At 34.5% G+C, this 13,953-nt stretch overlaps 1 protein-coding gene across 8 annotated transcripts in view; it reads left to right on the forward strand.

Annotated features, from left to right (window-relative positions):
- Nucleotides 1-13,953, forward strand: part of KTN1 (kinectin 1) — a 110,367-nt gene that overhangs the window by 76,417 nt on the left and 19,997 nt on the right. For 5 of the 8 annotated variants that reach the window (XM_043556225.1, XM_043556228.1, XM_043556227.1 and 2 more), the window contains 9 exons: nucleotides 601-638; nucleotides 1,295-1,385; nucleotides 1,463-1,531; nucleotides 1,994-2,031; nucleotides 4,432-4,522; nucleotides 6,994-7,062; nucleotides 8,098-8,135; nucleotides 9,749-9,839; nucleotides 11,842-11,928. In XM_043556225.1, the coding sequence (XP_043412160.1) occupies nucleotides 601-638; nucleotides 1,295-1,385; nucleotides 1,463-1,531; nucleotides 1,994-2,031; nucleotides 4,432-4,522; nucleotides 6,994-7,062; nucleotides 8,098-8,135; nucleotides 9,749-9,839; nucleotides 11,842-11,928 (612 nt within the window). The remainder of the gene's footprint in view (nucleotides 1-600; nucleotides 639-1,294; nucleotides 1,386-1,462; nucleotides 1,532-1,993; nucleotides 2,032-4,431; nucleotides 4,523-6,993; nucleotides 7,063-8,097; nucleotides 8,136-9,748; nucleotides 9,840-11,841; nucleotides 11,929-13,953) is intronic. The other 3 variants (XM_043556229.1, XM_043556231.1, XM_043556232.1) reach the window with 1 other exon arrangement.

Below are 13,953 nucleotides of genomic sequence, written 5' to 3' on the forward strand. Positions count from 1 at the left end.
AAAATGTAGTATTGAACTACTGTGTATGATGAGAAAAGCAGGACAAAGTAGAGTACTGTTGAGTAGTTGTCCTTAAAGAGCTCTGATACGGTAGGGAGGTATATGTACAGTTAATACTCTATAATTTTCACAACTTGAGAATTAACACATTATTCAGACTTACTGTTCATATTTTTATTTTGTTACTCTTACTGTCATTGGAAACCAGAGAAGGCAAAATCAAAACACGTCTCATTTTGGCATGAATAATTCAGCTAGGATTTTTTTTTTTTAATGTTTATTTATTGTGAGAGAGAGAAAAGTGTGCGCGTGTGCGCATCTATGAGTGGGGGAAGGGCAGAGGGGGTGGAGGAGAAAGAATCCCAAGTAGGCTCTGTGCTGACAGTGCAGAGGCAGGGATTGATTGCACAAACCGGGAGATCATGACCTGAGCCAAAATCAAGAGTTGGATGCTTAATGGACTGAGCCACCCAGCTGTCCCTCAGCTAGGATCTTTGTAATTTAAAGTGTACACCTTTTAAAGCTTATCATAAGGCTTAAGGTAAATTGAAAGGATTATAAACTGCTTTTTTTCTGAAAGGTTTTTTCTTTGTATTTCAGTTGTCTATCACCTCTCAAATTCAGGAGCTTCAGAACTTGTAAGTACCATTTCTTTCATTTTCCTTTAATATCTCTTTTCCACAAGTTAAATACAAGTATATGCAAGTCAAATACAAATCAAATGCAATTATAATGAAAATCATAACTTCTTTTTAATTTCAAGTAATATTTTTAGGAATATGAAGTAATATCTCAAAAAGCTCTCATGGTCTTAAGTTTTCCATTGGGGTTTAACTTACAGACTTTATGATGGGAATGGGGATCGTGTGGAAAGTCTTATTTTTCATAATTTATAATCCGAATATGACCTCAAAGTGAGATGTTGCTTTTTGCCTATTTTAATAGCCACTGTGAAACTGGCTATATAATTCATAGCCAGACCAGTGATGATAAGCTGTCTAAATTCACTGGTATTGGCCTAAACAGAATGATACAGGATGAGAGTAGGGCTACTCTAATTTATTCAAGATCTGGATCTGCAGTGATAGATGGAATTTCTTTCTTTAATTGTCCTATACTTCTTGACTTATTATCTGCAAAATCACGTTGGCCTGTATACTTAAAATATTTATTTTTTAGTTTATTTTGTATCAGCCTGGGCTGTAAATACAACCTAAAATCTTTTACAGTCTCCACTTTTGTTTGTATAGTCCTATAACATTTTCACTGATGCTTCTTATTAACTTATTGTCAGATTAAAAGGAAAGGAGGAACAGATGAATACCATGAAGATTGTTTTAGAAGAGAAGGAGAAAGACATAGCCAATAGAGCGAAATGGTTGCAGGTGAGAAGTCAAAAACAAAAATAAACACTTTTTTTTATACCTGAATGTCAATTCAGTTCATACCAATTCTTTTTCAGGATCTTCAAGAAGAAAATGAATCTTTAAAAGCTCATGTTCAGGAGATAGCACAACATAACTTGAAAGAGGTATACTATAAACAGATGACTAGCATATTATATAAGAAATGAGAAATCTCTTTTTTACTGTACTAGAAAATAAATTGAGTTTCCTTGTCATAAAAATTGGTTTGTCATAATTTTGTTGATAGAATAAATTAAATTTTATCTTTGTTAGGTCTTTCTGCCTGATTTGTCAACCTAAGTTTAAAAGTATTACCTATCCTTACTTTTTCACTCATACTTCAGTATCTGTGTTTAGTTGTTATATTAATCTGTAATCCTTTAAGAGGTGGATATTAAAAATTGAGTTAAAGTTCATTCTGTCTGTTTTATAAACAGCCCAATTTTAACATTTAATTACATTTTTATTTTATTGGTGAGTGATTATGTATGTATGTGTAATGTGTGTGTGTGTGTGTGTGTGTGTGTATGTATTGGTAGTACCTGATCTTTTAATGTTAGAATTAAAAATGTGAATCTGTTTCTTAGGCATGTTCTGCATCACGATTTGAAGAACTTGAGACGGTGTAAGTATAATTTTAGCCAGCATTTTACAAGAGGAACTTCTCATAATTTTCCAGAAAGCACTTATTCAAGTGCTTTCTGGAAAAAAATTCATATTGAGTTTCTTTTAAGTCATTTTTTGTTAAATTAGGAATTATGGCCCAGAGGCAAAAAAAAAAAAGGGGGGGGGGGCAGTCTCTGTTTGGCATAATAAAAAAGAGGCCTTTTAAGTGCTTTCAGATACCTGGAGACTTTATTCTTTCCAAGCCCTTCAAATCCATTTTCTGATACCTTCTTTCTGCTAATATAGGCTGGTTTTATTTAAAGTCTTTTTTTTTTTAAACAAAGTATGCAATTATTCTAAAGACAGGTTAAATTTATTTCAAATTGAAATCATTGTATTTGAAAGTATAACAGCTCTGAATCAACCAGAAGATAATCTTAGTTACAGCCTTGATGAAGATGATTGAATCTTTCTAGAAAAGTAACTTGCTTATTGAAGAGAATAGTATCTGTTGTCCTATCAGTTATGCTGTGCTGAATACTAAAAATATTAAATCTGATCACCAGTCTTTATAGATGTTTATACTAGAAAATTTTTACCTTAAAAAGTCTTCTTTTAAGCTAAATCAGTCTACAGTGGTAAGAAAGATATCTGGACTTCATCTTTTTGGCACACTATAAAATTAACAGATTTTGCTTTGATGTGATGCTGTCAGTCTTTATTGATATTTAAGAAGAGGCCCTTTGAAAATGTGTCTTTAAAAGTAAGGTATTGAGGATATTAGGTCATTGTCTTTTTGAAGACAAAGGAGATGTCTCCTCTTGACACTAAAATTTTTTTTTTTATTTAAAAAAATTTTTTTTAGCGTTTATTTATTTTTGAGACAGAGAGAGACAGACATGAACAGGGGAGGGGCAGAGAGAGAGGGAGACACAGAATCTGAAACAGGCTCCAGGCTCTGAGCTGTCGGCACAGAGCCCGACGCGGGGCTCGAACTCACGGACCGTGAGATCATGACCTGAGCTGAAGTCGGACACTCAACCAACGGAGCCACCCAGGCGCCCCGACACTAAAATTCTTATATGTGTAACATAATTGTTTATCTTGGAGGCCTTGTGTAACTGTTAAGGTGCTTTTGTTCATTTGCTAATAGAAAGCTTGGAGACACATTTGGGGTCCATTTGTAATAGGTATTTAGGTCATTAAAGAATGTGTTTTTAGATTTATTGCTACATCATATTTTTCTTTTTTTAATTAATAGAATTTGGTTGGGGGGGAGCAATTTTAGGTTTACAGAAAAAACTGAAAGTACAGAGTTCCTGTATACCCCCTACCCCCACTCAATTTCTGTTACTTATTCTCGCAGTAGTGTGGTATGTTTGTTAGAATTGGTAAACCAGTGTTGACATACTGTTATTAACTAAAGTCTGTAGTTTCCCTTAGGGTGTTGTACATTCTGTGGGTTCTGAGGAATGTATAATGACATGTATCTATCATTACAGTATCATACAAAATAGTTTCACTTTCCTAAAAATCTCCTGGCTCTACCTGTTCATCCCTTCCTTCCTCTAACCTCCATCCCCAATATTTGGCTACCACTGATCTCCATAATTACCGTCTCCATAATTTTGCCTTTTCCAGAATGTCATATAGTTGGAATCATACAGAATGTAGCCTTTCAGAATAGCTTCTTTCACTCAGCAGTATGTATTTAAGTTTTGCTGGGGTTCCCCCCCCCCGGCCCCCTGACTTTTAATCCTGTTCTTCATGTGTGCTCTTTTGTCATTTTTCATGTAGACTTATAAATATCTTGAAACTATTTTTACTTTCTACATTACGGTGGGACAAAAATAACGTTCATTTCAACAAATAATTGAGAGTCTGTTACAGGCCCTCTGGCACTGGGAATACTGAAATGGCCAAGATGGGTTCCTGCCCTGAGGAAATAGATAAACAGACCATTTTAATAGCATTAAGTGCTACTCTAGAGGTCTGTTGAATAGGGTGACAAGGGCAATTGGGATTCACTTGAGCTAGATAGAGTAAGATTTATGCCTATGCTGGCTAAGGGAGAACCAGATTAAATTATACGTAGCATCTCTTCACAAAGGCTTGGGCATATTGTAAATTCCCAGGTCAACTAATTATGGCTTTATGTTTTTTATTTTAGATTTTTCTCCTAGATAAAGCCATACTTAAGAAATGTTAACTATGAAATAAAGTGTAGCAGTTTTATGATGTACTTTGAGTTGAGCGATTCTGGGAATAATATCTTTTAAAACAAATTTATAAGTTGGTATAATACGGGGTGAAAGAGCTGTTAGGCATTGTTTCTGCTATCATTTTTTTTTTATAGATGATATAGAAGTCTGTCCTTTTTTATGTGTATAACTGAATCAGATCTTTGTAAAAATTCTAGGTTGAAAGAAAAGGAAAATGAAATGAAGAGAATAGAAACTGTACTAAGAGAGAGAGAGAGTGATCTTTCTAGCAGAACAAAGCTGTTACAGGTGAATATATTTAATTAAAATTAATTATTGTGTGATTTGTCTTTGCATGTTTTTTTTTTTTTCTTTTTTTTTTTTTTTTTTTTTTTTTTTTCAACATATATTTATTTTTGGGACAGAGAGAGACAGAGCATGAACGGGGGAGGGGCAGAGAGAGAGGGAGACACAGAATCGGAAACAGGCTCCAGGCTCTGAGCCATCAGCCCAGAGCCCGACGCGGGGCTCGAACTCACGGACCGCGAGATCGTGACCTGGCTGAAGTCGGACGCTTAACCGACTGCGCCACCCAGGCGCCCCTGTCTTTGCATGTTTTAAACAATTTTAACTACACAAAAAATAGGATAGAGACTCTTTCCTCCCAGGCAGATACTGGGTCTCATTCCTAAGAAAACTATCAATTATTTGTATATCTTTTGAGAAAGTGCCCATGCATAAAATATGTGTGTAGGTGTGTACTTGTTTTTTTTTTTTTTTAATTTTCTTTTTTTTTTTTTATTTAATTTTTTAACCTTTATTTTTGAGACAGAGGGAGACAGAGCATGAATGGGGGAGGGTCAGAGAGAGGGAGACAGAATCTGAAACAGGCTCCAGGCTCTGAGCTGTCAGCACAGAGCCCGACGCGGGGCTTGAACTCACGGACTGCGAGATCACGACCTGAGCCGAAGTCGGATGCTTAACCGACTGAGCCACCCAGGCGCCCCTGTACTTGTTTTTTAAACACACTGTTTAACCATGCACACATTTGTATTTGGCTTTTCTCCCTCAATTATTAATGTTTTTGAAATCTTTCCACATAAGTACGTTTCTGTCTTCAACTTTCTTTTAAATGTTTATTTTTGAGAGAGAGAGAGAGAACGAGTTGGGGAGGGGGAGAGAGAGGAGGGTACAGAGGATACAAAGCTTTCTCCATGCTGCCTGCAGAGAGCCCAGAGTGGGGCTGGAACTCGCCAACTGTGAGGTCATAACCTGAGTGGAATTTGGCCGCTTAACCGACTGAGCCACCCAGGTGCCCCTCTGGCTTCAACTTTTAATGGCTTCATGGTGTTCTCTTGTATCATCTGTCCTCATTTATATAACCAGTCCTGATTTACAGATGCCTGGATTATTTAGAGTTGTGTTTCCTGTTACAACAGTGAATATCCTTAAACACACATTTTTAATACTTCTGCCTGTATTTAAAATTCCAGGAAGTGAATTTTGGGGTCAAAGGTTTACGCGGTTTCTTTTTTCTTTTTGAAAGAGGTAGTTAAAATTGAAAACCCGTATCTCTTCATCTTGTAGCTAATATTGAACATACTTACAGAACATTGATTTGAAATGATAGCAAATTGCAGATGGCTGCATTGTCCCAACTGCTCTTGCTCACATTTCATGCTCCAAGTGTTGGTTCGGTTAAATTCTCTCTCTCCCAAGTGGATTCATTTTTAATTTTGTTAGATAATGCTAAGTCGCCCTCCAAAAGTGGTTTTTACAAGTTTACACCAATAGAGGGCCATTTCCTTTTCATCGTCTCTCAACATTGACAGAGATGAAAACATTTGATACTCTGCTTGAAAGATAGTGGGATTATTTTAATTTGTATTTGATTGTGAGAGAGGGGGTAAGTACTCTTCATTTGTCTATTAATTGGCCTTCAGTTTTTCTTACATTTTTCCTCTAGATTGACTTTTTCTTATTAATTTATAACATTTTTTTATATAATAAGGGAAATTATTAGCCTTTTGTCATATGAGAAGTGATTTGTTTTTTTAAGTTTTTCTTTTTATTTAATAGTTATTTCTCCTCCTTTTTGAATTTTAAAACTTATATGTGCTCAAATATAAGTAATTTCCTGAGTGTTAAGTCTTGGAATGAAAATATTTTCATGTGTTTCGATATGTTTATAATTTACTTTTTTGTTTGATGTCTTATGTATATGTAATTTATTTAAGTTATGAGAATAACATTTCAACCTTGGAAAAAATGCTAGCCACATTATTAAATAATCCATTATTATTTTACTGCAGTGGTTCTGCCCCCCAGGGGACATTTAGCAATATCTAGAGACTTTTTGGTTGTCACAGCGGCGGAGAGCTGCTACTGCATATAGTGAATGGAGGCCATGGATACTGCTAAACCTCCTACAGTGTACAGGACAGTCCTATCAGCAGAGAAATAGCCAGCCCAAAATGTTACTAGAACTTGCCCTACTGATCTGAAATGTCACCCCATACTAAATTCTTATAGGTATTTAGATCTGTTTCTGGATCCTGTTTTCTTCCAGTGAGACTGCCCACTCCCAGATTGGTACTGAATAATTTAATTATTCTAATCTTATACTGTGTTTTAATATAGGGCTTATTACTTTTAATATTCTCACTTGAAAAAAATTACTATTTTAGAATTTTCCTGGCTTGTATGGTATGTTTCAAAAGTTTATATGGAAAATAAAATCTCTGCACAGGTATTCATGTTAAATTTTTTTTTTTAAATAGGAAGTACAGGATGAAAACAAATTGTACAAATCTGAAATCGAGCAGCTTAAGCAACAGAACTACCAACAGGTAGGTACTGTTAGGTGGCTTGCCTTTCATTTATGTGGTGAAAAGTTACATAATTCAGACTGTCTATAAGTATTCTTACCATTATGCCTTTTTATTGAAAATAAAGTATGTTGGTTTATTTATCAAATTTCTTTTAAAAATTTTGCTATGTCACATCCAAAGTAATATATAATTTATAAAGCATACACAAATAATGTTACTATCTATATTCCAGCTCTGTTATATATGTGTGTGTGTATGTTTTCAGATCCTCCAGAATGCTTTTCTTAGCAAGTCCATTAAAATCCTATCATAGTTAAATGTAGGTGTATACCATTTTCCCTTTCCCTTCAGTAAAAATATGAGTAATTGGAGAGAAACTAGAAAATGTGTAATATTATCAGTAATAGTTTACCACTATTTAAAATACTTTTTCAAGGCGTAATTCTTCTTGGTAAAAATGAAATGGAAATACGTTTTTTATAAAGATGTTACCAATATATCCTTTCAATTATTTTCTGAATGTATATAAACTAGAAAGTATTATGAAGGGCAAAAGAATTTGTCCCTCTCAGCAAGGAGATTATAGTATAGTAGTTTAGTATGAAAGGTTATAATCTTCAAGGTATATAAATACTGTATGTTGTGTACTTTTGCACGTTACGTAAAATTAACTTTCTGTTACATGCAAGTTAACTTTTCTTAGTTTTTCTTTTAACTTCACTTATGTTATTTGGATTTTTGGAAGCTTAATATAGTCAATATGAATTATATAGTAGGAAAATTTAATGTGTTAACTCAGTGCTTTGCACATGCTAGGAAGTTGATAAATACTTGTTAAGTGAAGAATTTAAGTATGTAGTGACAATGATTTGATTTAGTACTCAGTACATTTTTAAAATGTATACATAGTTTTATTAAAATTACTTGGTGACAGGCATACAGAATATATAGTATTTTTACCTTTGTTGTCTTAATTTATATCTGAGAAGAGTTTAATTTTTTGTGGTCTTCTAGAAAGCTTTACTTTGAAATAATATTTAACTCTTTTAACAGGCCTCATCTTTTCCTCCACATGAAGAACTATTAAAAGTGTAAGTAATAATTTTGATTCACAGTTGGGGAAGTGGTAATTGTTTTTATGTGCTAAACAGTTCTCAGATAAGCAATTTAACTATAAATGGCACCTAATTTTTCTAATTCTATTTAGATTTCTTGCACCTGCAGGTCACTAGAGTTTAGCTGTCCCCTTGGCTGAACTGATGTACCTTTTTATGGTGTTTAGAGTTTAGTTGAGGGAGATTTTGAGGTTTTTAGGCATTCAGAAAACATCTGAATAAAGTTAAATTGTATTTTCAAGGCTTTACTTATTTACCTTACATTATCTCAGTTATCTTCTGATATCATTGTGGAATTGGATGATGCATATTTAAGTTTCTGCTTCCGCATTTTATTTAAAAAATTTTTTTAAATGTTTATTTTTGAGGGGGGGTGGGGGACAGAGGATCCGAAGTGGGCTTCATGCTGACAGCAGAGAGCCCAGTGTGGGGCTTGAACTCACAAACTGTGAGGTCATGATCTGAGCAGAAGTTGGACCCTTAACCGACTGAATCACCCAGGCACCCCACTGCTTCTGCATTTTAAAAAAAAATTTCATCATCTTTATGGTTGCTATCTTTTAAGGGGACTTTTTATGCTGAAGCACTTCTCTTTCATTGTTGGCTGGTATTTTTCTCTCAGAGGGTACATTTAAGGTTATTTTGGCTAACTTGGTATGTTTGCATGCTAGATGTTGACCACATTAAGTGTTGTTCCATCTTGAATCATTTACAGGGTTGTTGGCTTACTGGTTTAGAATTATTTACTGGTGAATTAAGTCTGGAGTTTGACTATTTATAGCAAAGCCAGCAAACTTTTTCTGTAAATGGCGTGTAGTGAATATTTTAGTCTTTGTGGGCCACAGAGTTCTGCTTCGTATTTTTTTTTTTTTTTTTTTATTCTTTAAAAACGTAAAATCAGCTCTTGGCTAGAGGGCCAAAGAAAGTCTGTGGTTTGGGCCCAGAGCCCTAATTTGCCAACCCCTTGTATAGAGCCTTATTCTTAAGGAAGAGCTATTTGTAATTTGACTTTATATCCAAGCTGCTCTCAACTGTAACAGAATTGAATTGGGAATCTTTGCCATTGCTTTCTGCATTTCTGGGAATTAACTAATGCATTAGAACTAGAAAAACCTGAATCCTGATAATGTTATGAAAATGATGACACTTACCTTACATTAATATCACACTTTTGTTGTGGGTTAGCCATTTAAAGAAAGTCATAACTGATTTCATTACCTTTTGGAAAAAATATTTAAGGGAATGCTTGTACATCAGTTTTCACTCTTCTGAAAATAGCCATTTCTCTGCCATAGATAAAAATAGAAACAACTTTAACTGCAGCAGTTCATATATTCATAAACTATTTCTTCAGGGGATGATTTCTCTTTAGCACAAATATCAGCATGTCATATTGTAAAAGTCATTTTTGAAAATAAGAATGCATCAGGAATAGGTTTTCCATGGTGACAATTAATAGTTAAGTTTAAAAGAGTTTACCTGTTAATACATTCTGCAAAGCATTGTCTGCTTGCTGTTTTTGTTTTGTAGTAGTAAGTACCATGTTCACTGCCTAAAATGTTGCTATGTGTATTCATGTTTTGGTTTAGAATTTCAGAAAGAGAGCAAGAAATAACTGGTCTTCAGAATGAGTTAGATTCTTTGAAGGAGGCTGTTGAACACCAGAGGAAGAAAAACAATGTAAGCAAATCTTGTCAGAATAAAACTTTCCTTTTTATTATTTCACTGAAATACCATGATTCAGAATTTTTTAAATTTACTTTTAATGTAGATTTTTTTCTTAATCTTTGTGCTGTTTTGTGTGTACCTTATTTGGGAGGTATTATTAATATTTTATTAGAGAACATATTTTAATAAATAAATGAAATGACTAATTTGTATATTTCTGATTATAATTTTAAGTATTGAAACTATATTACAGCTTCAGACTTTAATTTTTTTATTAAAATTCAATTGACTTTTGGTTGAACTTTTATTTGAAAAAATTCTTTCGTCTCAATATTTTAAAATCCATTGTATTTTTTTAAAAATTTGACTAAGCTAGCCTTTTTGTAAACTGAAAGTAAGCCAGTATTGAAACTCAATATTTTCAGTAATTATGTCTTTCGGAGCCTTCTGGAACCTCCCTTTTTTTAACTGAGAGGTGGTTCAAATTTTGGTAACGAAGCATGTTAGAGGCCTCAGAACCTGAATACATTTACAGTATAGTGGAAGAGGATAGTGCCCTAAGAAATACAAATCTTAATACTTTTACTGAATAGACAGTGATTTAGGTGATTCTTAAAAAATTCTGACCAGAAGGTGATACTTGTAAGTAGAATCCAACCATTTCTTGCTAGAGAAGGAATTTTTGCACACAAAAGTATGCTTGCTAAGACTTGAGCAAGGTTAAAAATGTTCCTGAAATCTCTAAGGGGATATTGATGGGAAATTGATATGTGTTTTCCAATGGAAGTTTAATTTTTCAAAGTCTGCATTAATTTGTTAATTTAACATTAGTTGACATGTACTTGCACCCCAGAGTTTGTCAAAATTAGGTATGTGAATTGCCCTTTGTGTGTCTGTGTAACATTACTAACAGCATTGCTTGGCCACAAAACCAATATATTTGAATTTGCCAATATATTGTTAACATCTTAACTGTGTTTTATCGTCCGGATTCTGAGGCAGGGAGGATGTAGTAATACCAGTGTAACGCAGCAGCATCGCTGCAGGCATGGAAGTGTGTGAGAAGTGCCCGGACACTGGAGGCCAGCAGATTGCGGCGTCAGTCCATTCCCGCTCAGCCACTTCACTGGCTGTGTGCACTTGGCCAAATTTCTGAAATGACCCCAGCTGTGGTTTCCCCATCTATAAAATGTTATGAGGATTAATGAGAATTTACATGAAGCACCAAGTTCAGTGTTGGGCACATAAGTAAGCATTCAGTAAATGGTGATTATTGGCTTTTTGTTTTTAATGTTTAGATTTCTCAATCTGAAGAAAGACTGAAATATAGCAGATTGTACGTACTTCTATTTGCGAATGAAATGCTGTTAAAATAGATCTTTCAGAGCTCAGTTTCCAATGACTTCTGTTTCTCTTCCAAGAGAATGTGGTTTTATAGCTTTCTAGCCTCCCCATTTTAAGCCTCGATCAGGTAGCTCATACACTCATGTCAGGTTGCTTTGTGGCATACACGTGTGCAAGTGCAGTGACTATGTTATTCTTAGGTAGACTCAACATGCGTTAATTTGATAAAACCTATTTAGAGGGGAAAGTTATGCCACAGTGGAAAGTCCGAGTGATAATGGGCCTCGTTTAAAAGCCACAATGTAAAGCTTTTTGCAATACTTGTGTATTTTCTGTCCTTAATCCCCTAATATTTGATGTACCTGAAATCATTTTTATCTTGGTTTGTGTGTTTACTTTTGAATGCTTTCTTCTTTGTCACACATGCATAGTAATTACTCTACAGCTGGCATATTTGGTGTGTATACTAAAACATGGGAAGTGGGCATCTTTATTTTCTCATTCAGACTTCTAAACATTGCTTTTTATTTTTTTGCTAATATACATATTTCCCATTGAAATAATTTTGCAGTAACCAGCATTTAAATGCAGTGCAAAATACTGATGAAGTAAAAAGCAAAAATCTTTCAATAATGGATAAACTGAAATCATTCTTTCTAAAAATGATTAGGACCTTCGGGAGAAAAACTGGGAAGCAATGGAAGCATTGGCATCAACTGAAAAAATGCTGCAGGACAAAGTGAACAAGACTTCCAAGGTTGTAATGCTAACTCCTAGAAACAATCCACTGAACAGAGAAAATCTGCAGCTTGTCTTAAAATCAGACTAAAGCATTTAATTTTACTGCAATTTAAATATAAAATCTCCTTATCATCCACATTATCATCTCTGTCATCTCTGCTTTTTTTCATCTACTCTTCAAAGCTTTAATTTTGGGCATGCGGTTTGTTGTGATTACCTGATTGTTTGAGCTTTGGTGATTACTGCTTTAAGCTGTAGAGTCTCAGGAGACCTATGCTACCCATGTAAGCCCTTGTCACTGTATGTCTCGGGGGATGGTTAAGAGCCTCGGAAAAAACCCTGACCCCCTCAAAATCTAACTGAATTAAACACATTTGAATACATAGATGTACATGAAATCTGCTGGGTTCTTTGGGGCACACCAAGAGGACTCACACAGGGTAGAAAATGATCAAAGTGTTAAGTACAGGGAAGCGATCAATTCTGGCTGGGTTGTTCCTTAGAGGAGATGAAATTAAAATTAAACTTATGGTTTTGAAGTGGCTGGACAGTAATGAGGCATGTGTTATGTATAGTGTGGAATATTAATAGAAGGGATTATTCTCCTGACTGGAGTATGTAAAGTACTCCTGAAACATACAGCTCCCTCTGTCTTCACAATGGTAAAGGATATTCTTCTTGAGTTTAAGTTGTTGGATGGTTTAGAAGATTCTAATGAAATGTAATCGAGAAGAGTTGTTTTTAATGATTGAGACAAATGTGCCAGTTTAGTCAGGCATTTTGAAAATTCCTACCAAGAATAAATGTGGAACAGGAGTATTGAATTTTGTACATGGGCTAATAAAGTTAATTATGTGATTCAGCTCATCATTCTGGAAGTATTTTGTGGACTGAGGGAATCTTTTATTTTTCCTGTAGTGTAATAGATTTGTATTTCTATACCTACTCACCTGGGCTTAATTTTCACTAAAACCTAACTTTGAGATAGCTGGCAGACACTGGGACTAGAGAAATCTAGGCCAGGGAAAAGAATGATCTAGGCCAGGTGGGACTTTTTTTTTTTTTTTTTTTTTTTTTGAGCGTAGCTGCAGTCAGTTCCATTAGCAGTGGGGGCGGGTGGGGGGGGGGGTTGGCTTCTCTTTACTTTCTTTTTCACTGTTAACACCTGCCTTTTAGCTTCTATTTTGTTAATGAGACTGGGTTTCTGGGAAGTGCTAATTACTTATTATGCCATTCCTGCAAGAAATTATGGGCCACTATCATAGGCATTCTTGTATATTGTTTACAAAGGAGAACTAGAATTTATCCATGTTTCATCCTGTGATTGGTGAGGAGTATAAAACTTTACTCTTGTTCCAAACTTATCACCAAGTGCATGACTACAGAGAATAGAAATTGCAGTCTTCCTCTATTTTAATGGAATTTAGACTGTTTTTCAGGTAGCCTAGGTGTAAAGTGATGTTGATTGACTCAGAACCACAAGTTAGGTTGGAGGAGAAAGAAGTATGTACAAGAATTCCTTTAGTGTTTTAGATGATACAAATAAGTAATAATCTTACCTAAAATGTAGGAGAGGATGGTATACTACTTTTTCAGGTTTATCTTTAAATTAGTAAGTATTCTTGAGGAGCTACTATCAATGATAAGTTCACATGAAAGATACTTCGTATATATTACATTTAGATAAAGATAGCGATTTTCAACATAAGATCTTTTCTAGGCATTAAAGTAGAATGGAGATTGCTATCCACAACCAAACTACTGTATCAAATGAAAACTTTTTAGCAAAATTGGTACAAATCAAAAGTAACTTCTCATTTTTTTTGCCTCTTGTTATAAGTTTGACACTTGTTTCTTTTACTTAGATTCTTTTTACCTTGGAAAGCTTTCTAAAAAGTGCCTCTTTTCCTATTTTTCTTCGGTGATCGTTCTACTACTTCTGTGGTCAGATGATAAAAATGACCTCTTAATTGTGAATTAATTCTGAATCAGCGGTTACTTTTCTTTGAATGTATCTTATGCAGTTAGATGGGTGTATTTC

Source organism: Prionailurus bengalensis, chromosome B3 (genome assembly GCF_016509475.1).
Source record: "Prionailurus bengalensis isolate Pbe53 chromosome B3, Fcat_Pben_1.1_paternal_pri, whole genome shotgun sequence".
Taxonomy (NCBI): domain Eukaryota; kingdom Metazoa; phylum Chordata; class Mammalia; order Carnivora; family Felidae; genus Prionailurus; species Prionailurus bengalensis.